General features: G+C 44.3%; 1 protein-coding gene across 1 annotated transcript in view; it reads right to left on the bottom strand.

Annotated features, from left to right (window-relative positions):
- The window catches only part of LOC117438210 (fatty acid 2-hydroxylase-like), a 112,679-nt gene extending 106,199 nt beyond the window's left edge, over window positions 1-6,480 (bottom strand). Inside the window, exon 1 of the mRNA XM_034073700.1 lies at window positions 6,339-6,480. Within this exon, the coding sequence (XP_033929591.1) occupies window positions 6,339-6,480 (142 nt within the window). The remainder of the gene's footprint in view (window positions 1-6,338) is intronic.
- Between the last annotated feature and the right edge of the window lie 20,022 nt (window positions 6,481-26,502).

The following is a 26,502-nucleotide window of genomic DNA, read 5'->3' on the forward strand; positions in this document are numbered from 1 at the left end:
GGTGGATTGAACCCTTACATATGAAATTGTATAGATCATAATTTGGATTTATATGATAACTGGCATACCAGTTTGGGACCAATACTTACACCTGAAATTAATGCAGAATGTTACTAAAATTGTTAATTGTAGTGACTGTTGAGTGTGTGCACAGTTGCCTGAATCAGGAGATCAGGGGCTTCCATTAATTGGCGTTCCAATTTCCAACACTATCTCATGGACAAATTTATGGGTAAATACTAGCAATCTACATCTGCAGGAAGGGTTAAGATTTGGAATAGTTAATCCTAATCCAAGTAAAGAATATTATACCTGTGTACAAAGATATATTACACCAGGAACCAGAATATGAGATTATTAATATAGATGGTATTGTGGTTCAGTGGAGGCCTGTTTCTGAAGAGAAAGGATGGTATTGGTCAAGCAAGGATTTAACCCTATTGCTGAATGGAATACTGCATTTCATAGTTTTGTGAGATGGCTAATTCCATCTTTGGGAGTAAGTGAATTAGAGAAGGCAATTGTAAATATCTCAGCAACCATAGAGGAAATAAAAAGTATATCTAAACTGGTATTACAAAACTGAATGGCTCTAGACGTGTTACTAGACATTACCCCTTCATAAGAAGGGGTTTGTTCCATGATCAGTGAAAGTTGAAGTTCCTGAAACAGATCTGGAGGAAATTTGGAAATAAAGTAAATCTTTCAATAAATGACCAAGGATGATACCTTCTTGGGGTTTAAAGAAATATGGAAAAAGTTAACTTCATGGTTACTTGATCTCTCCTGGTTAAGGCAACTGGTTGCAGGAATATTAATATTGTTTTATGCCGCGGCCAGGTGGAGGGGAGGAAACACCGACACGATGTAGGTTCACGAAATGCTCCGTTTATTGATTACAAGGCTGCTCTTAATATACTGTCTTACACGCAATCACGCATTACTTGATTGACTGCTTCACTTTGCCCGCGAGAGGTACACGCTCCACTTTGCCTCTCCTGATTGGTTTCACACCTTCGCTTCAGCTTAGCGTTACATCATGCTTCTGGCATCTTGTTATTGCGTTCCTGTTTTGCTGATCTTGACGCTTCTTCTTTTAGCCTGGGGTCAGAGGTTCACTTTCTCACAGCTTGCTGCAAGCCTGTTAAAGCGCCCATGCTCGACCCCCAACATCTCCCCCTCTTTTTTCAAATAAGGCGTTTGTCATTTGCTGCATGCGTTGCATAGTACATTGTAACAAGCAAAGTCCAAAAAACAAAATTTACAACATAATCATTATTGGTCCACTAAACATCATGATGAAACTCCTTAACCAACTACTTATTCCTAACGATTTTAACCAAGAGTCTATAGGATTTGCTTCTACAGTAAGTTCTTTCATATTTTCTTTAAGTTCAAACAACTTCTTGTGAATAGATTCAGAATGATCAGAAAGATTCATACAACACATGCCCAGAAGCATTCTAATGCAAAGGGGATGTGAAGCAGCTGCAGAAGTAAACTGTACAGTGTTAACAGTCAAGGAGTTTGCTCCATCATTACACTCCCCCCCTTTTTTTTTTTTTTTTTTTTTTTTTTAGATGGTCAACCATAAATACCTGCTGCACTTATGCATTGACCCTTTCTTGCCCAAAATGTTGAACTGCTACCTGTTAAAACTTTTTACATGAACCTGACAACAAAAAATATACAGAACACTGTCTGCCCTCATCACACATACACAAACACACATATATGCATATATGGGATCCCACATACACTCTCCACAGAACTACAATATTTGAAACACAAAATCCGGACAATCATTGCTCCCACTGCACAGTCCCACATACAGGACGTGGCACAAGGACCTTGTAAAGACTATTAAGAAACCAGCTCCAAGAAGCATCATCGCAGTGCAAGGTGACAGGCTCAACCTTAGCAGGCGTCCCTGCAGAGGCTCTGCCTCCCTCACATCGCATGAGGCTTGGGCTTTTATACTGACCAAAATGCACACTCGTTCCAACACAGGTGGCCAGCCTATGTCAGAAGAAGTTGCCAGCAATACCTCTAAAGGTTTCCAAGGGTCAATAGAAACATGGACATACTTATATTTACCAACTTCTAGTACATGAGTATCACAGAGAGACTGTATCAAAGGAGTTGTATATGGGGTCCCAACTCCACGGTCTGACACATTCTGCCCGTTACCCCTGATAAGAGCATACAAGAGACCTTCCCATCTCAGGTGGGAAGCACACACACCACGGGAAACCGTGCAATACATCCACATCCCCCACCCATCTCACTTCTCCCTTTACAGCTACCCATTTATCATGAGGATATGGGGGATATAAATCAGGCTTCTTTTCCGGATGAATAGGCTCCAGGTCAAAAGCACCATCCAGGTCAGCATCGGCATTATCAGGCATCAGAATCTCAGGAGCAGAAACAGCAAACTGATGAACGCGCACAGGCTCCTTCTCGGGGTCAATAGGGCTCAGGTTGAAAGGATCATCTTCATCCCCGACATCAATCTTCGCAGCCATAGCGGCAACCGGCGGAGATTCGGGGGGGCGGGGGGGGGGGCACTGGTTTCCATGATCTCATTTTTTGACTTTAACGTCTCTAAAATAGTTCTCCAAATGACTAACAAACTTTTCACAGCTTCATTGCCTTTCGTGGCTGCATTCCACAGCTTAACTCCTGCCCCATTCCACAAGGACATCTCAAATCCGGTAGACTCATAAATCTCTGGGTAACATGTCTTCGACCATTTCAACATTAACTTTAGGTCTGTCTCTTTAAGGGTTGCTCCCTTCACCTTAGGAAGGACTGAAAACAGCCATAAATCAGGGGCTTCTTCCTTAGTAATTTTCTCCCAAATCTCGAGATTAAAAGCTTCACCGACTCCCACAGTTCTTCCCCTATCTTACTCCATTGATCTTTGGAGAATAACTGTCCCGTATTTTCTAACAACCCCCTTTGTCGGCACCAAAATAAAAAGTCCACAAGTTCCTGTCGGGGTATCGAGTACCCTGTTTTCTTCGCTACACTTCTATCGTAGCCTTTTCTATCGCTGATACAGCAAAACCCATCCCGAACCAGACCGCAGTCTGCCTGACTCACCGGTCAGCCGTGGCCACGTAATTTGAGCTCTTTTCCTGCCTCTCTCGGGCAGCCTGCCTCTCTCGGGCAGCCGGGATCTCCACCTTCTCTCGTCCGCGGTCTCTCTCTCTCCTGGTATCACGTCGGGGTCACCAGAATGCCGCGGCCAGGTGGAGGGGAGGAAACACCGACACGATGTAGGTTCACGAAATGCTCCGTTTATTGATTACAAGGCTGCTCTTAATATACTGTCTTACACGCAATCACGCATTACTTGATTGGCTGCTTCACTTTGCCCGCGAGAGGTACACGCTCCACTTTGCCTCTCCTGATTGGTTTCACACCTTCGCTTCAGCTTAGCGTTACATCATGCTTCTGGCATCTTGTTATTGCGTTCCTGTTTTGCTGATCTTGACGCTTCTTCTTTTAGCCTGGGGTCAGAGGTTCACTTTCTCACAGCTTGCTGCAAGCCTGTTAAAGCGCCCATGCTCGACCCCCAACAGTTTTAATATTGATTACTTGTGGTATAACAAAATGTTCTTTCTGGTATTGTAAATGATCTATGATAAGTTATGAAGATTGGAAAAAGAAATTAAATTTAAGCATCAAGTAGAAACAGAAAACTTTCAAAAGACTCTAGATGGTAATGGTATTATATAAAATGTTGCAAAAGAATTTGCAAAATGACAGAAAAAAAGAAAGCAGAATGGAAAAACAGGACCTGGGGATGGGGAGTATCTGGGACTAGCTGATGGCCAGGATGGGAGCACTTAAACTAACTGATAAGTTACAGGACAGGATGATTGCTATGTCTGTAATGTTAATTAAGCTGGGAAAAGTAAATGACCCTTAAAGACCACCATCACATTTTTGTACAAATGCAGGAAACTTTCTGGAAAATGATGTAATATGCCCAGTGACCATATAAGGATGGCCTGTACAGCAATATGGGGACACATGTTAGGAGGAGCTATCCCCCGTGTCTCCTGGTGCCGCAATAAAGAATACCTGCTTGACAACTTGAAACTCTGTTGGCGAGTTTGTTCCTGGAGTTTTCTCTGAATCAGTGGATAGACTACACAATTTGTTGAAGTTGTAAAGTCTGTATGCTTTTATTCAGTGCTGAGGTGAATGGGGATAGCTCCTCCGAAGTATGCACCCCTCAGGGTTGTTCTTCCTTTACATTTATTCTCTTAAGTTATACATATGCATTAGGTTACTCGATACGCCTATACATATTTATTATCTATCCCCACTTCATATTATAATGAGCTAGAAGGTCCTTTGCACCTGTGCAGTGCCCCTTCTGGTCATGGGAAGGAGTCTTCCAGATGAAGTAAATGAGTCTTCTTCTTCTTAAACTTTTCATCTTTTAATATTCACACATGGCCTTAGGGTTTGGTCTGTGCCCAGTCTGCTTCTCCCCTGCTTATCAGTAGAACCAAACATCTGCTTTTGTCCCTTACAGTAGAACTAAGCATCTGCTTCTCCCCCTCATCAGTAGTTAATGCCTTGGCATGTTAGGTATTTACGACAGACAATACTTTTGTTTAAGCAAAGGAATTTCTTTAACCCCCTTGTACAATTTCTCTGTATTACCCCCCTGTACATTGGTTACCCCTGTATCAATCCCCCCTTTTTATATAAAGTGAGTAAATTCTTTTACAATATTATTTACGACAGAGCTATCCATGTTCCTTCTATTGACTTATGAAGTGATTTTGATATACATTGTATTATACAAAGTGCAATCAGTAAAATGAGTAGTACTATAGCTAAGGTTAGAAGGCCTTTTTTATGTATATCTCTGAACCATCCAGTAACTCCTAGGTTATTTAGCCATTCACCCAATCCGCCTAGCATGGATTGATTCAGAATGGTTAGGTAAGTTCATGCAGCACATACCTTCAAAATCCTCACAACCGTGTCTATGGGCCAATTATAAAACTATGACTTGGACCATGGTGTAGATATAAAGGATTTAATTTTAAAAAGCAAAAACTTTCCTACAAGACACCCACTGCATTTTGGAGGACCCAAACCACCAGATGCCCGCTGCCTCCTGTGATTGTAAACCACAGGATGCCAGCTGCTTCTTGTGGGTGTATACCAAACGGACGCTAGCAGCCGTGTATACACCTTTACCCACGAGATTTCCTATCTCGTTTTACAGAAGGCATTATAATTGGGCCAACCTTCATGTAATATGTGCAGCACTTGCACTACCCTTATCTCATATTCAGGTATTAAGTGATACCCAGATTTATATTCTGATTAGAATTGCAACATTGTGTTAACACCAATGGTTCACTCTACCATTTGTGAGTTAGTTTTAATTTTAGTCTGTAATTACTGCTCGATGTGATTTTCCAGGGAGTCTTTGGAGCCTTCTTGACTTGAGTAATCTCTAATTTTGATACCTGTGAAAGTTGTGAGTAGTACTTGGAACGGCCCTTTCCACTTTGGTTCGAGATCTTTTCTTTTTCCTGTGGGTCTGAAAGATTTTATATACACATAATCTCCAGGTTGTGTATTATTTATGGTACTATCCAGTCCTCTGCTTTGAGTTACAGCCACATGTTTTTCAATTTTCCTGAGTTGTTAATTGATTGGGGCCAAGGTAAACTGGCCTTCTGACCCAATTTCACAATTTGTTGTTTCATTAGATGGTTCATTTTCTCCACCTGACCACTTGACTGAGGGTGGTAGGGAGTATGAAGTTGCTATCAATACCTAATTGTTTGTTAATTTGTTGTACCACATTTGAAATGAAATGCGGTTCTCTGTCTGAAGATATAGTGGCTGGAACTCCATATCGTGGTATTATTTCCTGTAACAATATTTTCGTTAGCTCCCAGGCTTTTGCGCTCCTAGTTGGAAAAGCTTCTGGCCAACCTGAAAAGGTGTCTGCTAGTACCAACAAATGCCTATACACCCCTTTCCTTGGCAGTTCCGTAAAGTCAATCTGCCATTGTTGGCCTGGTCCATTATCCCTTCCAATTTGGCCCATTTTGAGTTTGGGAATATTTAAATTTAACTGGGGTTTGTTTGAAGGCAGAGATCTGTTTAGTAAGTATTTATGTAAAGCATCCACTCCCTAGTGTGTTTTCTGGTGCTCACTTCTTATAAAGGCCCATAACACAGAGGAGGGGACAATTATTTTCCCTTGCACTGAGCCCACCCCTCATTATTTAGTATTCCATCCTGATCTGTGGTTGATTTCTGATCTTCCTTATTGTAATTTGGCTTACCTTCTAAAGGAATGTTCCCATCAGAAATTAAAACTCCTTCTATAATTACCTCTTCTTTTGCTGCTTCTTTTGCCTCTCTGTCCACCAGCTTATTTTCTTCTTCCTGCATCAAGCTCACCTTCTGGTGTGCCTTAATGTACATAACCACTACCTTCTCAGGTAGTTAGAATCATAGAATAGTTAGAGTTGGAAAGGACCTTAAGATAATCCAGTTCCAACCCCCCTGCCATGGTTTCCTGGGTTCAGCAGTAGCAGTAATTTTTTCTCCTTCTTGGTAGCTGGTGCAGTGCTGTGTTTTGACTTTCGGGCTGGGAACGATTGCTGATAGCATGTATGTTTTGAGTTACTGCTCAAATGTTTGGTTTGTCCAAGGCCTTTTCTGAGCCTCATGCTCTGCCAGGGAAGGAGGAGAGGAAGGAGAGACAGGACACCTGACCTAGGCTAGCCAAAGAGGTATTCCATACCATAGCACATCATACCCAGGATGTAACCGGGAGTTACCCAGAAGGGCTGGTACTCTGGGGGGTTGGTGGAGGTATCAGTCAGTGCTCGGTCAGGCAGAGTGGAGTGAGTTACGGGTCGGTGGCTGGTGAGGTGTTGTATTCTCTTCACTTGTTTATTTCCTTTATCATTATTATTTGTAGTAGTAGTAGCAGTAGTGATTGTGTTATACCTTAGCTATTAAACTGTTCTTATCTCAACCCGTGGGGGTTACATTCTTTGGATTCTCCTTCCTAACTCTCCGGGAGTCGGGGGAGCAAGGGTGAGGGGAGTGAGTGCACAAGCTGTGCGGATTGGTTTAAACCACGACAGTTGTTTTTGGCGCCCAACATGGGGCCCGAGGGGTTGAGATAACAACAGATCTAACCGGATTTATAGTCACTTGTCATGATGCTGATTTATTGGCTCTCACAGTTGTTTCTCTTGATCTCATAGTTTCAGAATCTTGTCAGTTACTTAGGGCCTGTATTTGCTTTGTTAGTGTTTATCAAGTATGGGGCTTGGGCTAAGGTTCTTGTTTCACTGTACTTTACAGCAATGACTTGTAATATGGGGGGGTTCCGACAGCAGGGCGGTATGGATGTGGCCGTGGATTCGTACCAGGCTGTCCCGTTGCTCTTCACCGTCCTTGCCCTTGTCCTTGCCTCCGTCTGCGTGAGGCTCCGGCGAGCCTATTTGGAGAGACCCCAGGAGCCGGCAGCGGCCGAAGTGGCACAGGAGAACAGCCCCGGGAACCAAGTGGCAGTAGCAGAGCAGCAGGGGGAGGCGGTGGAGGAGCGGAGAGAGGTGGCAGCCGAGCAGCGGGAGCAGGAGGCAGAGGAGCCGAGCCCCGTGGCCGACCCCAGATATGCAGCGGCCGAGAGCATCCCCTGGAAGCTGTCCTCCAAGCCCCAGGAGGATTCAGGAGACCACACAGCATTTCCCAGCAAGGCAGAGAAGGAGGATCTGGACTCAGGAAAAGAGAAGCTGGTGGTGGGAGAGCTGGCAAGCACGGCAGCTACATCAGCCCCAGTGACAAGTGCAGCAGCATCATCTGAGAGTACTGAAGGCTTTGAATGGCTTTTGGGTCCCCTGCTGATTGTGATGGTGATCAGCATGTTGGCACACACAGAGTATGTTCTACCCACAACCATTTTGTCTGATCCCAAAAGTTAAGCAGAGTCAGGTTTGGGTCTTGTCTAGGGTTAGACAAGGATATAGGAGCACCAGGAGACTTTCCCCAAGGCTGGACAGTCATGAATGGCAGGGCATGTGGGACAGTATGAGGGAGTATCTGGTCCACTGGACCCCTCCAGTGCTTTGGAAGCATTGGAGATGGAAGGCAGCTGTATGGAGTCCCCAGCAGCAAGCTGTAGAACTGCTGAAGGGGGGGGTGGATGATTTTGATCCTGGTGGGCCAAGATACTTCAGGCCATCAGAGCAGAGATGCAACATAGAGATGGCTCATGATCGAGGGGTGGACTTAAGAGTGATGGTATATTGAAAATATGGGATCTGAGCATGACGTGAATGGTATGGAATAAGGGGTGGAATGTGGAGACAGTGTTCTCACAGGAGAATGAATATTTGGTACATGAACTCTGAATAACTCTGAAAGATATAGCAAGGCCGTGAGAGGCCCCAGGAAGCTTAAGCAAGCAAGATAAGAAGAAGCTGGAATTCACTGAGTTACGAGAACTGTGGACTGTTGGCAAGCATTCGAGGACAAGTTCTCACACCTGTGCTTAACCAATTATATGTTAGTCACTAAGGGTCTTCAAGACAAGTATCCAATCAAGATATGCGAAATTGCTGTAGGTGTGTGTAAGCAATAGTATATAAGGAGTTAATGCTTTGCAATAAATGGCTTTTGGTCTGATCATATTGATCTCTGACTGAGTCCATTCCGCGGCAAATGGCACCCAAACAGGGACCCTCTATAAGTTCACACTGAAATGGAAGAGGGTGTGAATCGCGGTGCCATGAATAAATCTTCTGGAATCGATCTGGCTGGACCAAGATCGGGAGGCAGAAGCCTCAGAGGTGAAATCCTCGAATCGGAGCCTTGTCAGCTCGGAAGACACTGCACAGTGCAAATAAGGTGAGCAACCGGACGGTTGGAAGGGAACTTAAGGATGGGGAACCAGTTAAGTAAAGAAGATGAAGCAATACTTAAGCTCTTCCAACATATCCTCTCTATGAGAGGTGCAGACTATGATTAAGCAGGAGCAGGGCAAACAGAGCGGGCAAACAGAGTAGGTTGAGGCAGTTTGCGCGGCAGTTTGCGCAGGCAGGCGAGCGGGCAGGTAAGCGGGCAGGTAAACGGGCTAACCGCCTCATCAAGAGGACTCTCCTGGAGCACAAAAGGAGGAAGGGGTGCTTGTTTGTGTGGAGAGATGTAGACGGATCGACTGACCAGATAGACCATGGTTACAACATGATCAAAAGCTGTAGTGAGTAATAATGTGGGTATCCAGACTGAGCCTTCCTGCAGACATGCGGCCGTGCAGGTCTCTGGCTGCAGCGAATGCCTGAGCCCAGCACTTGTATTGAAGGGAGCCAGTGACACTGCTTGTGTTCGCTGTGAGCAAATAAATGATCTGCTCAGGCAGGTGGTTGAACTGAGGGATGATTCGGAGAAAACTCCAGGAACAAACTTGCCAACAAAGTTTTCAAGCTGACAAGCAGGTATTCTTTATTGCGGCACCGGGAGACACGGGGGATAACTCCTCCGAACGTGTGTCTCCCTATTGCTACACAAGCCATCCTTATATAGTCCTTGGGCACACATACATATTCATGAGGCTACGTATGGATTGCATCATTTTCCAGAAAGCTCCCCGCATGCATACAGAATTGTGGTGGTGGTCTCTGGGGGTCGTTTACTTCTTCCAACAATCTTCATCACTTCTGGCAGCCTTTGAAGCACGCGCAGTAGATGCTTATACCAGTTTAATTGGTTCGCTAGCACCAGAGACATAATAATCCCCCTATCCTCCTACTTATCAGTTAGTTTACCCGCAGCCTATCCCAGACACCTGCTATTCCCAGATACTCCTTATCCCTGTGTCCTGTTTTTCTAGACTGTTTTTCTTAAGACCACATCAACTATAACGATTTAGGGCACATACTTGTGCCAGTATGTTCTCTATCTGTACTCTATTTTTTCTATGTATTACGCACCTCAGTAATTTTCCACTGCTACTGTTACAAAGCCATCGAACTTAACATTGCTTAAAACTATTTCTAAAGGTTTATAAATTCCATTTTGTGATTTTGTGTTCCCCTTGTTTCAGGGAGGAGGTAGAAAGGTTGAGAGCCATCAGAGAATGAAAAAGTGAAATAGATTGGTGGAGCCACACCCTAAGGCAGGGGCAGAGGGAAGTGGTTCAACTTGATGGATCCCCTTCCCTCCTACCATCAGACAGAAGGAAAAAACTTAAGGGACAAGGAGGTATGGAGGGAGGTCCCTCATCGGAGAGGTAAGCGAAAACCCTTGCAATCCCTTCCTCCCTCCCAGTTGCCCTTGAATAACAGGTATGAGGTCTTGGAACTACAGGGCCAGGTAAATGCAGATGAAGGGGTAGATCTATCTAGTGAGTCACGTAGGGCTTGTCACTCACTCCCATGCCTTAGAACTTTCCCAGCCAAGAAGAAGAGTAATTATGGTGTGTGACTCCCTTCTGAGGGGAACAGAAGGGCCCATTTGTCAACCAGATCCATCCCACAGGGAAGTCTGCTGCCTACCTGGGGCTCAGATTAGAGATGTTAAAAGGAAACTCTGATCTGGTGCAGCCCTCTGACTACTATCCGCTGCTGGTTTTTCAGGCTGGCAGTGATGAAATTTTTACAAGGAGGGCAAGGGCAATGAAGAGAGACTTCAGGGCCCTGGGACGGCTGGTTAAAGGGTCTGGAGCACAAGTGGTGTTTGCCTCCATACCTGTTACAAGCAAGGGTGAAGAGATAAATAGGAAGAGTCTGCAGATTAATGTATGGCTACGTGACTGGTGCCAAAGGCAGGGTTTTGGGTTTTTCAATCATGGGCTGCTGTATGAGACACCTGGTTTGCTAGTGGCAGGTGAGATACACCAGTCCCAGAGGGAGAAAAGGTTTTTGGGGGAGGAGTTAGCAGGGCTTATTGACAGGGCTTTAAACTAGATATGAAGGGGGGAGGGGATTTAACTGGGCCTGTCAGGGACAAGCCCAAGAGAAACATGCTAGGGCTTGAAGGATGGCGGATTAGGGAGGACTATCAATCTATTGTTTCATTTCTGGGAAAGGATAGTTTAGACCCTGTCCCGAGGGGAAAAAGGGTACTAGGACAAGAGTTAGAAGAGCTCACTCACAGAGCTTCAGGTTAGATTCAAAGTGCAAGGGGGTCGTAGCTGAACTAGTGGGGCATTGTTCTACTATTAATGAAGACCAGAAGGCCTCCTGCCTCCCGAGAGTGCCATCAGCATGCTCTGCTCGCTCCCTGAAATGCCTGTACACCAATGCACGCAGCATGGGGAATAAACAGGAGGAGTTAGAAGTCTGTGTGCATTCTAAAGGCTGTGATCTAGTGGCAATTACAGAGACATGGTGGGACAGCTCACATGACTGGAATGTGGTCATGGATGGCTATGTGCTTTTTAGGAAAGATAGGTCAGCAAAGCGAGGTGGTGGAGTTGCTCTTTATGTGAGAGAGCGACTAGAATGTATTGAGTTCTGTCCAGGGGCAGATGAGGAGCAAGTGGAAAGTCTGTGGGTACGAATTAAGGGACAGACTGGTACAGGTGATACAGTTGTGGGAGTCTATTATAGACCTCCCGATCAGGATGAAGGAATTGATGAGGCTTCCTACAGGCAACTGGAAGTAGCCTTGCGACTACATGCCTTAGTCCTCATGGGGGATTTTAACTACCCTGATATTTGCTGGAAGACTCACATAGCCAATCATTCACAGTCTAGGAGGCTCCTCCAGTGCACTGATGATAACTTCTTAATGCAAATGGTGGACAAACCAACTAGGAGGGTTTGGTTGAAGTGATGATGGTCAATGGCAGCCTTGGCTGCAGTGACCATGAGATGGTGGAGTTTAGGATCCTGTGTGGGAGGAATAGAATACCTAGCAAGGCCACAGTTCTGGATTTCAGAAGGGCCAACTTTGGCCTCTTCAATCAACTGCTAAGGGAAGTCTCATGGGAAAGGGTACTAGGCAGTAAAGGGGCTTAGGATAGTTGGTCAGCATTCAAGGACCACTTCTTCCAAGCTCAGGATCAGAGCGTCCCAATGGGTAGGAAATCAAGTAAGGGAGTTAGAAGACCAGCGTGGTTAAGCAAGGAGCTGCTGGGAAAACTCATGTGGAAAAAGAGAATCTATGGATTATAGAAAGAGGGTCTGGCCACTTGGGAGGAATATAGGACAGTTGTTAGAGGATGTAGGGAGGCAATTAGGACAGCTAAGGCCTCCTTGGAAATTAATCTTGCTAGTCGGGTTAAGGACAATAGAAAGGGCTTCTTCAAATACATAGCAAATAAAACTAACACAAGAGGCAATATAGGCCCACTGCTGAACAAGGTGGGTGCCCTGGAGACAGAGGATATAAAGAAGGCAGAAGTGCTGAATGCTTTCTTTGCCTCTGTCTTTACTCCTGCAGATTCTCCCCAGGGGCCCCAGATTCCTATAGCCCCAGAAGGAGTCAGGACAAAGGAGGAGTTTGCTTTGGTAGATGAGGATTGGGTTAGGGATCAGCTATGCAATCTGGCCATCTATAAATCAATGGGTCCGGATGGAATGCACCCACGGGTGCTGAGGGAGCTGGCAGAGGTCATTGCTAGGCCACTCTCCATCATCTTTGGTAAGTCGTGGGAAAAGGGAGAGGTGCCTGAGGATTGGAAGATGGCAAATGTCACACCAGTCTATAAGAAGGGCAAGAAGGAGGACCCGGGTAATTATAGACCAGTCAGCCTTACCTCCGTCCCTGGAAAGGTGATGGAACAACTTATTCTTGACTCCATCTCTAGGCATATCAAGGATGATGGGGTCATTAAGAACAGCCAACATGGTTTTACCAGGGGGAAGTCATGTTTGACCAACCTTACAGCCTTCTATGAGGAAGTGACTAGGTGGAGGGTTGATGGTAGAGCGGTAGATGTGGTTTTTCTTGATTTCAGTAAGGCATTTGATACTGTCTCCCACAGCATTCTCATAGATAAGCTAAGGAAGTGTGGGCTTGACAATCAGGTAGTGAGGTGGATCAAAAACTGGTTGAAAGGAAGAAGGCAGAGAGTTGTGGTCAATGGCGCAGAATCTAGCTGGAGGTCTGCGACTAGTGGAGTCCCTCAGGGGTTGGTGCTGGGACCAGTGCTGTTTAATATTTTCATCAACGACCTGGATGAGGGAACTGAGTGTACCCTCAGCAAGTTCGCTGATGACACTAAATTGGGAGGAGTGGCTGACACACCAGAAGGCTGTGTTGCCATTCAGCGAGACCTGGACAGGCTGGAGAGTTGGGCAGGGAGAAACTTGATGAAATTCAACAAGGGCAAGTGTAGAGTCTTGCATCTGGGGAAGAACAACCCCATGTACCAGTACAGGTTTGGGGGTTGACCTGCTGGAAAGTAGTGAAGGGGAAAGGGACCTGGGGGTCCTGGTGGATAGGAGGATGACCATGAGCCAGCAATGTGCCCTTGTGGCCAAGAAGGCAAATGGCATCTTAGGGTGCATTAGAAAGGGTGTGGTTAGTAGGTCAAGAGAAGTTCTCCTCCCCCTCTACTCTGCCTTGGTGAGGCTGCATCTGGAGTATTGCATCCAGTCCTGGGCCCCCCAGTTCAAGAAGGACAGGGAATTGCTTGAAAGAGTCCAGTGCAGAGCCACAAAGATCATAGAATCATAGAATAGTTAGGATTGGAAAGGACCTCAAGACCATCTAGTTCCAACCCTGCTGCCATGGGCAGGGACACCTCACACTAAACCATATCACCCAAGGATTCATCCAACCTGACCTTGAACACTGCCAAGGATGGAGCATTCACAACCTCCCTGGGCAACCCATTCCAATACCTCACCACCCTAACAGTAAAGAATTTCTTCCTTATATCAAGTCTAAACCTCTGCTGTTTAAGTTTCAACCCATTACCCCTTGTCCTATCACTACAGTCCCTAAGGAATAGTCCCTCCCCAGCATCCCTGTAGGCCCCCTTCAAATACTGGAAGGCTGCTATGAGGTCTCCACGCAGCCTTCTCTTCTCCAGGCTGAACAGCCCCAACTTTCTCAGCCTGTCTTCATATGGGAGGTGCTCCAGTCCCCTGATCATCCTCGTGGCCCTCCTCTGGACTTGTTCTAACAGTTCCATGTCCTTTTTATGTTGAGGACACCAGAACTGAACACAGTACTCCAAGTGAGGTCTCACGAGAGCAGAGTAGAGTGGCAGGATCACCTCCTTTGACTTGCTGGTCACGCTCCTCTTGATGCAGCACAGGATATGGTTGGCTTTCTGGGCTGTGAGTGCACACTGCTGGCTCATGTTCATTTTCCCATTGACTAATACCCCGAAGTCCTTCTCTGCAGGACTACCATGAATTTCCTTTTTGCCCAACCTGTAGCTGTGCCTGGGATTGCTCCCACCCAGGTGTAGGACCTTGCACTTGGCGTGGTTAAACTTCATGAGGTTGGCATCAGCCCACCTCACAAGTGTGTCAAGGTCCCTCTGAATGGCATTCCTCCCCTCTAGCGTATCAACCGAACCACACAGCTTGGTGTCATTGGCAAACTTGCTGAGGGCACACTCAATTCCATTGTCCATGTCAGCGACAAAAATATTAAACAAGACTGGTCCCAACACCGATCCCTGAGGGACACCACTCGTTACTGGTCTGCAGCTGGACATTGAACCGTTGACCTGCTTTGCATGCAGCCATCCAGCCAGTTCTTTATCCACCAAGTGGTCCACCTATCAAATTGATGACACTCCAATTTAGAGACAAGGATGTAATGTGGGACAGTGTCAAACGCTTTGCACAAGATGATGAAGGGAGTGGAACACCTCCCTTATGAGGAGAGGCTGAGGGAGCTGGGTCTCTTTAGCTTGGAGAAGAGGAGACTGAGAGGTGACCTCATCAGTGTTTACAAACATGTAAAGGGTGAGTGTCAGGATGATGAAGCTAGGCTTTTTTCAGTGATATCCAGTGATAGGACAAGGGGCAATGGGTGTAAACTGGAGCATAGGAAGTTCCACGTTAACATCAGGAAGAACTTCTTTACTGTAAGAGTGACAGAGCACTGGAACAAGTTGCCCAGGGAGGTTGTGGAGTCTCCTACGTTGGAGATATTCAAGGCCCACCTGGACAAGTTCATGTGTGACATACTCTAGGTTACCCTGCTCTTGCAGGGGGGTTGGACTAGATGATCTTTCGAGGTCCCTTCCAACCCTTAGGATTCCGTGATTCTGTGAAGCTATGCTAAGATTGTTGCTCTGGAGTAAGGAGAAGGAGTTAACTGTGGGGGTCAGCGAAGCCTTTAATCTTGAGACTTGGGAAAAAATTGCTAAGGAAGAAGCCTCCGTTTTATGGATGTTTTCAGTCCTTCTTAAAGTGAAGGGAGAAATCTTTAAAGAAACAGACTTAAGGTTTATGCTGAGCTGGTTGAAGACTCATTACCCAGAGACTGATGAGTCTACCGGATTTAATATATCTTTGTGGAATGAGGCAGGAGTTAAACTGTGGAATGCAGCCACAAAAGGCAATGACGCTGTGAAAAGTTTGTTAGTAATTTGGATAACTGTTTTAGAGACGTTAAAGTCAAAAAATGAGATCATGGAGACCAGTGCGCACCCTCCCCCACCCTCCCCCCCAAACCTCTGCCGGTTGCCACCACGGCTGTGAAGACTGAAGATGGGGATGAAGACGATCCTTTCGACCCAGGCCCTATTTACCCCGACAAGGAGACTGTGCACGTTCATCAGTTTGCTGTTGCTGATCCTGAGATTCTGACACCTGATCATTCTGATGCTGATCTGGATAGTCCTTTTGACCTGGAGCCTATTCATCTGGAAAAGAAGCCTGTTTTATATCCCCCAGATCCTCCTGATAAATGGGCAGCTGTAAAGGGAGAAATGAGATGGGTGGGGGATGCAGATGTATTGCATGGTTTCCCATGGTATGTGTGCTTCCCACCCAAAATGGGAAGGTCTCTTGTATGCTCTTATCAGGGGTATCGGGCAGAATGTGTCAGACCGTGGAGTTGGGACCCCATTTACAACTCCTTTGATACAGTCGATCTGTGATACTCATGTTCTAGAAGGTGGTAAATATAAGTATGTCCATGTTTCTATTGACCTTTGGAGACCTTTATAGATATTGCTGTCCACTTCTTTTGGTGTAGGATGGCCACCTGTGTCGGAATAAGTGTGCATTTTGGTCAGTATAAAAGCCCAAGCCTCATGCGATGTGAGGGAGGCAGAGCGTCTGCGGGGACGCCTACCAAGGTTGAGCCTGCCACCTTGCACTGTGATGATGCTTCTCGGAGCTAGTTTCCTGATAGTCTTCACAGGGTCCTTGTGCCACATTCTGTATGTGGGACCATGTAGTGGGAGCAATGATTGTCTGGATTTTGTGTTTCAAATATTGTAGTTGTGTGGAGTGTGCTTGTGGGATCCCATGCGTGTGTGTGTGCGTGTTGAGGTTAAATGGTGTTCTGTATATTTTCTTTTTGTCGGGTTCATTTAAAAGTTTTTAATGGATAGCAGTTTAACATTTTGGGCAATAAATGGTTAATGCAAAAGTGCAGTTGCTGGCGGGTCAAGCAGGCAGGAATAGGCCTGCGTTTGTAGCTGTGCAAAGCAGGGTGAGAGAGTCTGAAAAAAAAAAAAAAGAAAAGGAGGGGAGAAGTTCATTGGAATTTCTGGGATCAGCTGATGGGCTTACCCTGCCTTCTCCCCATAGGGACACCTATTGGGTAAGAATTTTACGCATGCTAAATAATTAACTCATTCTAGATGTTATTAGTGACTGTAATTTTGTTATGTATTGCTTCAAGCTTGTTTTCCAGACAATGTGGTCTGAGCCATAGGGGTTAGGAAGTATTGCTTTTGATTCTGCATGTGTGACAAAAAAAGAAATAAAAAGGGTAATGCTAAAGCAAACTCCTTGACTGTTAACACTGTACAGTTTACTTCTGCAGCTGCTTCACATCCCGTTTGCATCAGAATGCTTCTGCTTTAAGGAATCACTTTAACCTGTCTACTTTTCGAGAACTGATAACCCGGAGGATGGGTATATTTGTGTTCTCCTACCTACAGGTCCATGGCAGCTGCCTGCAAAGTTTGTCAAGACTTGCCATGAGTGGGACAGATGAGTGGAAGAACTCGTTGCATCAGCTACAGGAGCTGACCGTGAATACCCCAAGCAGAATGAGATAGAGGAAGAGAAAAACTAATGATTGTAAAACATCACTTGGGGCCAACTGAAAAGTAACAGCTTGAATATGCATGCTTGTAAAGTAGCTATTATTAGAGATTGTGATTTTGTGTATAAAACCACCTGTATTTACTAGCCAGCTGCTAATAAGAAACTATATCTTGTATTGTATGGATTTATCCCTTGTAAAAGATGTTAAAGCATGCAAATTTGCAGCAGCTGCTAGAAAATGCTAAGGCAAAAGCTAGAAAGATTCTAATATGACGGTAGTGTTATAAAGCAAGTAATGGAACAAATTAAGAGGGTGGGAGAACTCCACTGGTAGGAAGTTTCTTTGCTTAGTCCCTCACTGCCATTAGCATCTTCAGCATGCTGCTGCACTCTGTGATAGTTACTCTGCTAAGGTAAACCTGTGTGTGATTTGCTGTAGTAGTGACTTGTTACTGGGTGAAGCAGGTGAAACTCTGCATTGAAAACAAGGTGCAAGGACAGAGATTGACCAAATGCCTGATACCACAGTCAAGGGCAAAACTGGGTTGGCCTCTGTGTCTGCCACCAAGAAGAACCTTAAGCTCTGCTGTTGGCTGCAACCCAGCAGGCATGGAGTGGTGGGAACACATGCCATGCCAGACCTTGATGTGAGGGATGGCCTCCCCTGTTATCAGAGAGCCACCCAGGAGAGAAGTGCAGGCCCAGCTGTGTACAGCTATAGACAGGACCATACTGACTGCCAGAGAAACATATAAAGCCACAGAACTCAACAACATAAGGAAACACCAATGACAGAAATCTTTGTAATATCTGTTCCATTATGTGTGACCATGGGTAATGAACAAGTATACTGATAACATCTGTTAAATCCCAAATATTCCAACCTGTTATATGGTGTGTAGGATTCACTGGTATGCCACATATTATAAAGGTTCAAGTGACTTCAAATCAGACTAATCTTACTGAAATAATGCTACCTAGAGTAGTGGGTTGTTATGTTACACAAGTCCAGCAGTGATAGAGCAGACACACCAAATTGTAAAAAACTTTTAGTAAAACTAAAAAGGGGGAGATGTGGAGACAGTGTTCTCACAGGAGAATGAATATTTGGTACATGAAATCTGAATAACTCTGAAAGATACAGCAAGGCTGTGAGAGGCCCCAGGAAGCTTAAGCAAGCAAGATAAGAAGAAGCTGGAATTCACTGAGTGATGAGAACTGTGGACTGTTGGCAAGCATTCGAGGTCAAGTTCTCACACCTGTGCTTAACCAATTATATGTTAGTCACTAAGGGTCTTCAAGACAAGTATCCAATCATGATATGCGAAATTGCTGTAGGTGTGTGTAAGCAATAGTATATAAGGAGTTAATGCTTTGCAATAAATGGCTTTTGGTCTGATCATATTGGTCTCTGACTGAGTCCATTCCGCGGCTGTGGATAATGTCCTGGGTTCAGCAGTAGCAGTCATTTTTTCTCCTTCTTGGTAGCTGGTGCAGTGCTGTGTTTTGACTTTCGGGCTGGGAACGGTTGCTGATAGCATGTATGTTTTGAGTTACTGCTCAAATGTTTGGTTTGTCCAAGGCCTTTTCTGAGCCTCATGTTCTGCCAGGGAAGGAGGAGAGGAAGGAGAGACAGGACACCTGACCCAGGCTAGCCAAAGAGGTATTCCATACCATAGCACGTCATACCTGGGATGTAACCAGGAGTTACCCAGAAGGGCTGGTACTCTGGGGGGCTGGTCGAGGTATCAGTCGGTGCTCGGTTGGGCAGGGTGGGGTGAGTTATGGGTCGGTGGCTGGTGAGGTGTTGTATTCTCTTCACTTGTTTATTTCCTTTATCATTATTATTTGTAGTAGTAGTAGCAGTAGTGATTGTGTTATACCTTAGCTATTAAACTGTTCTTATCTCAACCCGTGGGGGTTACATTCTTTGGATTCTCCTTCCTAACTCTCCGGGAGTCGGGGGAGCAAGTGTGGGGGGGTTGAGTGCACAAGCTGTGCGGATTGTTTTAAACCACGACACGTGGGCAGGGACACCTCACACTAAACCATATCACCCCCGGCTTCATCCAACCTGGCCTTGGACACTGCCAGGGATTCACAACCTCCCTGGGCAACCCATTCCAGTACCTCACCACCCTAACAGTAAAGAATTTCTTCCTTATATCCAATCTAAACCTCTGCTGTTTAAGTTTCAACCCGTTACCCCTTGTCCTATCACTACAGTCCCTAATGAATAGTTCCTCATCAGTATCCCCGTAGGCCCCCTGCTTCCAACAATCTCACTATCTCTTTTGCATGTTTTACGTTTTTCCCTTGTGCGTTCAACAGTTCTCTTTCTTTCCAGATGGCTCCATGTGCATGCACAACTCCAAATACTTATCTTGAGTCTGTGTAGATGTTTACGTTTTTTCCTTTTTCTAGTTCCAGAGCTCTAGTTAGAGCGATCAGTTCCACCTTTTGTGCGGAAGTATTTGTTGGTAGTGGTGCAGATTCTATTACTTCTCTGCAAGTGGTGATCGCATATCCAGCATGCCGCTTTCCGCTGATGACGCAGCTGCTTGCATCAGTAAACCAGGTTTCTGCATTGTCCAAAGGGGTATCTTGTAGGTCTGGAAGGCTGGAATATATGTCCTCAATGGTTTTTAGGCAATCATGATGTATAGGTTCTCCTTCATTTCCGCTGAGGAAATAAGCTGGTTTATCTTGTTCCACTATGATGGCTTGATATCTTAGGAACCTCTGATGGGAAAGCAAATGTCCACCTTTTATCTCCAGTACTGCAGACACTGTATGGGAACCCTGGCACTGTGATTTTCTGGCCTAGAGTGAATTTGCATGCTTCTTGAATATTCAGCACGACTGCCACTACAGTTCTAAGGCACCCCGGCCATCCTATAGCCGTAGAGTTCAATTGCTTAGAAAAATAAGCAACTGCTCGCCGATATGGGCCCAAGTTCTGAGCTAGTATTCCTAAGGCAATTCCCTGCCTCACATGAGAAAACAAAAGGAATGGTTTACTCACATCTGGAAGTCTTCGGGCCAGAGCTGACATAAGGGCATCCTTTAGTTGGTTGAAGGCTTGGGTAGCCTCTTTTGTCCACTGAAGATCTCTGCTTCCATCAGCAATTAGCGCATATAGAGGCTTTACGTGCAACCCATGGTTTTAAATCCACAGCCTACACCATCCTGTCATTGCCAGGAAGGTTCTGTGGCTTCGGGATCTGGCATATTGCCTCTTTACATTTCTGTCCCAAGGTTCATTGTCCAGCACTTATCTCATACCCCAAATAAATGATCTTTTTTTTAGTATTTGGGCCTTTTCCTTAGATACTCTATATTCTTGAAGTCCTAAAAAAATTAAAAGGCTTACTGTCCAGGCCACACAAGCTTCTTCTGTCTGGGTAGCGATTAAGATGTCATCTACATACTGCAATAGTTTTCCTTCTTCCTATGGGGCTTCCCAGGACCTGATGGGAAAGCCAGTTGTTCTCCAAACAGGGTGGGACTGTTCTTGAATCCTTGAGGCAGCACCGTCCATGTGAGATGAGCTCTGCGTCCACTCCTAGGGTTTTCCCAAAGATTTTCTGTCTGGCTTCGTGGAGAGGGAGGCAAAAGAAAGCATCTTTCAAATCTAAAACAGTAAACCAAGTTAGCTCTGGTGTCAGGCATGTTAAAGATCTTCAGTTACTTTGTTGACAGCTCAGGTTTGTTATAAGTGAGTCTCAATAAGGGGCAGAGACTGGCTATTTGAAATGAATCAATTTATTAAGCAAGCGATAGTAAGCAAAACAGCGCTGGGCGGCTGGGGAGTCTCCGCTCCACCAACGGTGCACACCCCCTCCTGCAGGTTCTGTCCTTTTATATCTTTTTTCCTCTGGTGTATGTGTCCTTCTTATCTTCACATGTGGGGCTTGTTGCTGGAGGCTGTATTCTGTCTCTCGGTGGTCGTGGGGATGAAGATAAACTATCTTCCTCCTGACTTTTGGCCTAGTTTCGACTTATCTCCTTGACACATCCCCGTGCAAGCTACCTTCCTCCTGACCTTTTACCTAGTTTCAACATATCTACTCGACACATCCTGGCTTTGGGATATCTTGTTTAAACACCAGATGCCTACGGTTACAATCTTGTTTCAGTTGGTTTTCTTTAAACAATATTCTAAAGTTTACAAAAAGTGTTCTAAATTTTTACAATGTAATTCTCTCAAATTGTAAGACCAGTTTGATTGAACAGACTCCATTTATCACAATTCCCCTTTTTTTTGTTATTTCTGTTCATCAAACTGTCGTAAAACGTCTTGGCTTAATATCAATGAATCTTCCTGTTCTACAGGTTCATATTTAGGTCTTATCAACATTAGATGAGCTGCTTCGAGTCGTTTTCGTACAATCTCCAATATTTTATTAAAGATATATGGTCCCAATGTTAATCCTAACATGATCAATATTAGGGGACCTGCTATTGTTGACAGTAAGGTTGTAAGCCAGGGAGATAGGGTAAACCAAGATTCATACCAACTGCGTTGTGCCTCTCTTTCTCTTTTTCTGCATTCCAACCCTTCTCGGAGTTTTGTCATTGTATCTCGCATGACTCCCATGAGATCAGCATATACACAGTACTCTTCCCTGAGTGCAGCATTCTCTGCATTACACCCCTGTACATTGGTTACCCCTGTATCAAACCCCCCTTTTCTATAAAGTAAATTCTTTTACTATATTATTTATGACAGAGTTATCCATGTTCCTTCTATTGATTTATGAAGTGACTTTGATATGCATACAATCAGTAAAATGAGTAGTACTATAGCTAATATTAGAAGGCCTTGGTTAAGTATATCTCTGAATCACTCAGTAACTCCTAGGTTATTTAGCTATTCATCCAATCCACTTCCAACAATTTTAAGCTCTTGCATATTCTGCTGCAATTTTCGCAGCTTAGCATGGATTAAGAATGGTCAGATAAGTTCATGCAGCACCTACCTTTGAAATCCTCACAACCATGTTCATGGGCCATTTATAAAACTATGGCTTGGACCATGGTATAGATATAAAGGATTTAATTTTAAACCCAAAACCTTTCCTACAATACACCCACTGTGTCTTGCAGGACCCAAACCACCAGATGCCTGCTGCCTCTTGTGACTGTAAACTGCAGGATGCCCACTGCTTCTTGTGGGTGTATGCTAAATGGATGCTAGCAGTCGGGTATATGCCTAATTGGGCCAAGTTTCATGTAGTATGTGCAGCACTTGCACTACCCTTATCTCATATTCAGGTAGTAAGTGATATCTGGGTTTACATTCTGATTACAATTGCAACATTGTGTTAACACTCATGGATCACTCTATCTTTCGCGAGTTAGTCTGTTATTACCGATCGATGTGATTTTCCAGGGAGCTTTTCGGGGCCTTTTTGACTCGAGTATGATGAATCCAGCTTTCCCTGTGGGTCTGAAAGATTTTATATACACAAAATCTCCAGGTTGTATATTATGTACAGAACTATCCAGTCCTCTGCTTTGAGTTCCAGCTACATGTTTTCCAATTTTCCGGAGTTGTTTTCCTAACTGTATTATATAGTTTTTCATAGTTTCTTCTCCCACTTGGAGAGACATTCCCTGTTGGACCCCATATGGTCTTCCATACGGTCTTCCATACAGAATTTCAAAAGGTCTCAACCCTTCGAGTCCTTGGTTTTGTTCAAATTCTTAGCAGACCTAATGGAAGTGACTGGGGCCAAGGTAAACTGCCCTCCTGTCCCAATTTCACAATTTGTTGTTTCATTAGATGTTTCATTTTCTCCACCTGACCACTTGACTGAGGGTGGTAGGGAGTATGAAGTTGCCAATCAATACCTAATTGCTTGTTAATTTGTTGTACCACATTTGAAATAAAATGTGGTCCTCTGTCCAAAGATACAGTGGCTGGAGCTCTATATCGTGGTATTATTTCCTGTAACAATATTTTTGTTACCTCCTGGGTTTTTGCACTTCTAGTTGGAAAGGCTTCTGGCCAACCTGAAAAGGTGCTGTTAGTACCAACAAATGCCTATACATATTTATTATCTATCCCCGCTTTGTATTATAATGAGCCGGAAGGTCCTTTGCACCTGTGCAGTGCCCCTTCTGGCCATGGGCAGGGGTCTCAGGATGAAGTAAATGAGTCTTCCTCTTCTTAAACTTTTAACCTTTTACTATTCACACATGGCCTTAGGGTTTGGTCTGCACCCAGTCTGCTTCTCCCCTGCTTATCAGTAGAACCAAACATCTGCTTTTGTCACTTACCAGTAGAGCTAAGCATCTAGCTAAGCATCTGCTTCTCCCCCTCCAGCAGTAATCAATGTCTTGGCATGTTAAATACTTAGGACAGACAATACTTTTGTTTAAGCAAATGAATTCCTTTAACCCCCTTCACAAAGTAAATTTTCTACTGGTTTGACACCATTTTCTAAATTTTGCCAACACCTTTTTCCGATTATACTAGTTTGCAAGATCCATTGTTGTCTCCTTTTGTTCCCTTTTCGATTTTCCCAGATTGCAGGGTCCTTATACTATTCTCCATTGCCTCCCAGGGCCCTCTCTCCCTGGTTAGTTCCCCCACAAACACAGCAGTTAGTTACATTCAATGCTTTAGTTATGTTTTCAGCAAGATTTACAAAGAGATTTTTAGCAACTGTGGGAATTTCATATTGGACTGCAGTTTCCATTTCATTATAATAAATGATGTTGTATTGACTCTCTATATTTTTCTTTGATCTTAATACTAATGATCACACCTGGGTCTTCCATATATCTTAAGTCCAATTTTAGTTACTTCTTTCTGTTTCCAATTTTTCAAATCTATAAGAGTTAAATTTACTGGATTGCAGGCACGGGTTGTACAGTTGCTGTTTACATTGATAATCATATCCCCACCTTGCAGTATCCCAGCATACACAAGACCATCCTTTTCTTCCTCAGAGGTGTGATGACTGATACCTAGCTGTTTGACTAGGTACATAATCAGGATTTATGTGACATTGGTATCCACCTGGGCAAATATATTTTGGTTGGCTACTATAGTATCACCTCCAGTCTAAACTTCCACAATTAGTATCTAAATCATCATCTATAATATCACATGCATCAAAAATTATTGACAATGAGGTACTCAAATTGGTTATAACTTCATTATAACTTATTCCAATTAATCTTCCTTCTTTTGAATTTGTTCTCATTTCTTGTATCTTCTCATACAAGGTTGGAAGTTCCTTTGGATCATAACACACAGTTTTGTTTGTTTTGTTTTGTTTTGTTTTTTTTCCTGACACAATTCATATGCAACTGCCTATCTTTGTTCCTTTGCATTCATAAACAGTGTGATAGACCAAGGTTTTAGAGGTTATCCTCCCTCTTCTAGTTGTGGTAATACATTCACTACAGTTGTTGTGAAAGTTTTTAGAAGCCACGGCATTTTCCCATATGGTTCCTATCAGAACCGACACCAAAAGAGGTCCAGTCAGGATCATAGTGCTCAGCGGTCACAGCCCCAGGGGTTGCAGCCCTCGGCAGACCTTTTCCGCTGCAGCACCAACTCCCTCTGGTCTTGCCCTCTCTGGTAGGTTAAAGGTAATAGTATTTGACCCACAACAATTATTCCAACGAGGCGGTAATTTCACACTGAATGCAAAAGAACTGTAATTGATTCCTCAAAAATTGTTCGTGGTCTCCCCTATGAGTAATAATATACTTCAAACAATTGGGACACTTGGCTCTTAAAATAATTTCAACTATATTTGCATTTCCCGTATCAAATTTACAGGAGTCAATATTAATTCCTTCAGTTACTTATTCAAGTCCTTTTGAGGGTCAGCTTGGTGTCTCTGGGTTCAGTCACAACTTTCCATTCTTTTATGGGTCCTTTTACTCCTGATGGGTGTGTCCACCCTTTTTCAGCAGTTCTTATTGCCGTTTCTGTAGTTAAAAGAACAAGAAATGGTCCCTCTTGTGAGTAGAGGTCTTCAAGATGAAGTAAATGAGTCTTCCTATTCTTAAACTTTTCACCTTTTAATATTCACACATGGTCTTAGGGTTTGGTCTGTGCCCAGTCTGCTTTTCCCCCACTTATCAGTAGAACCAAACATCTGCTTTTGTCCCTTACAGTAGAACTAAGCATCTGCTTCTCCCCCTCATCAGTAGTTAATGCCTTGGCATGTTAGGTATTTATGACAGACAATACTTTTGTTTAAGCAAAGGAATTCCTTTAACTCCCTTGTACAATTTCTCTGTATTAACCCCCTGTACATTGGTTACCCCTGTGTCAGAGCTGTAAACAGGAGAATACACTTTCAGGAGCTTTTACCCACCAAACTGCCCTGGTGACTCACACTAACATCTCCACTAAGAAGCTGTTAACAATGTTTCAGGTGTTTTGAAAGGAGTCTCAGTTGAGGACAGTGATGTAAAGGACCAGGCTCTCTGTGTCGAGGGCACAGCTAACACTAAATGTCAGTAACTCTAGCGTAGGAACTAATCTCCTATTTTCCCAGCCATAACAGCAGCACACCTCAAATGTGACACCAGTACTCACCTGGGTGTGGGCTCCATTGGGGACACCACACAGTACATGTTCAGGGGTCTAGTGAAATACACCAGGTACCCTGAAGAGACAGGACAAGGCATAAAGATCACACAGCAAGGAACAGATTATTTAGAGGTGGTTACACAATGAAACCTGTCAATTTAAGGTATCAGAGTCAAGGGACTGGGTGGCTATCCATTACCCTGAGTGCTTTCAAACCTCAAGTAGACAACCACATTTTTTGAACTCAAATGCACTCTCTGCAAATCCATTAAAGAGCATGTTTTGTTGATTGTCTTAAAAACATTATCTCAAGTGGCTTACAGAATGTTAAAGACAGTAAGAGAAAACGAGCAGGTACATACTCATGCTTTAATTCTTCACCACAGTTTGTCAAGCAGTGATACTCCAGAGGCATGTGAGGTGATGTTTGGCAATACATAGAAACCGTTGCAGTTTTTACACTTCTCAACAGGATAACCGTAGTCATCTGAAGCCACTCCAGAGGGCTCTCTCACAAGCCTTACCCCATTTGTCAGCATCTCAAGTGTCTTCAGCCATCCACTCATGCAAGAGTTTCAGGACTTAGCAGGTTTCACTGAGCCTATTCAATGCAATACCACTTTGTTTTTCTTGGAATTCAGTGAGGACTCTGTGAAAAGCAGCATTCAAAACATGCTCAAACTGGAATGTGGTGAGGTGTGGAAGAGGCATGCTTGCATCTGAAAGACCTCA

Source organism: Melopsittacus undulatus, assembly GCF_012275295.1.
Source record: "Melopsittacus undulatus isolate bMelUnd1 chromosome W unlocalized genomic scaffold, bMelUnd1.mat.Z SUPER_W_unloc_2, whole genome shotgun sequence".
Lineage (NCBI taxonomy): Eukaryota > Metazoa > Chordata > Aves > Psittaciformes > Psittaculidae > Melopsittacus > Melopsittacus undulatus.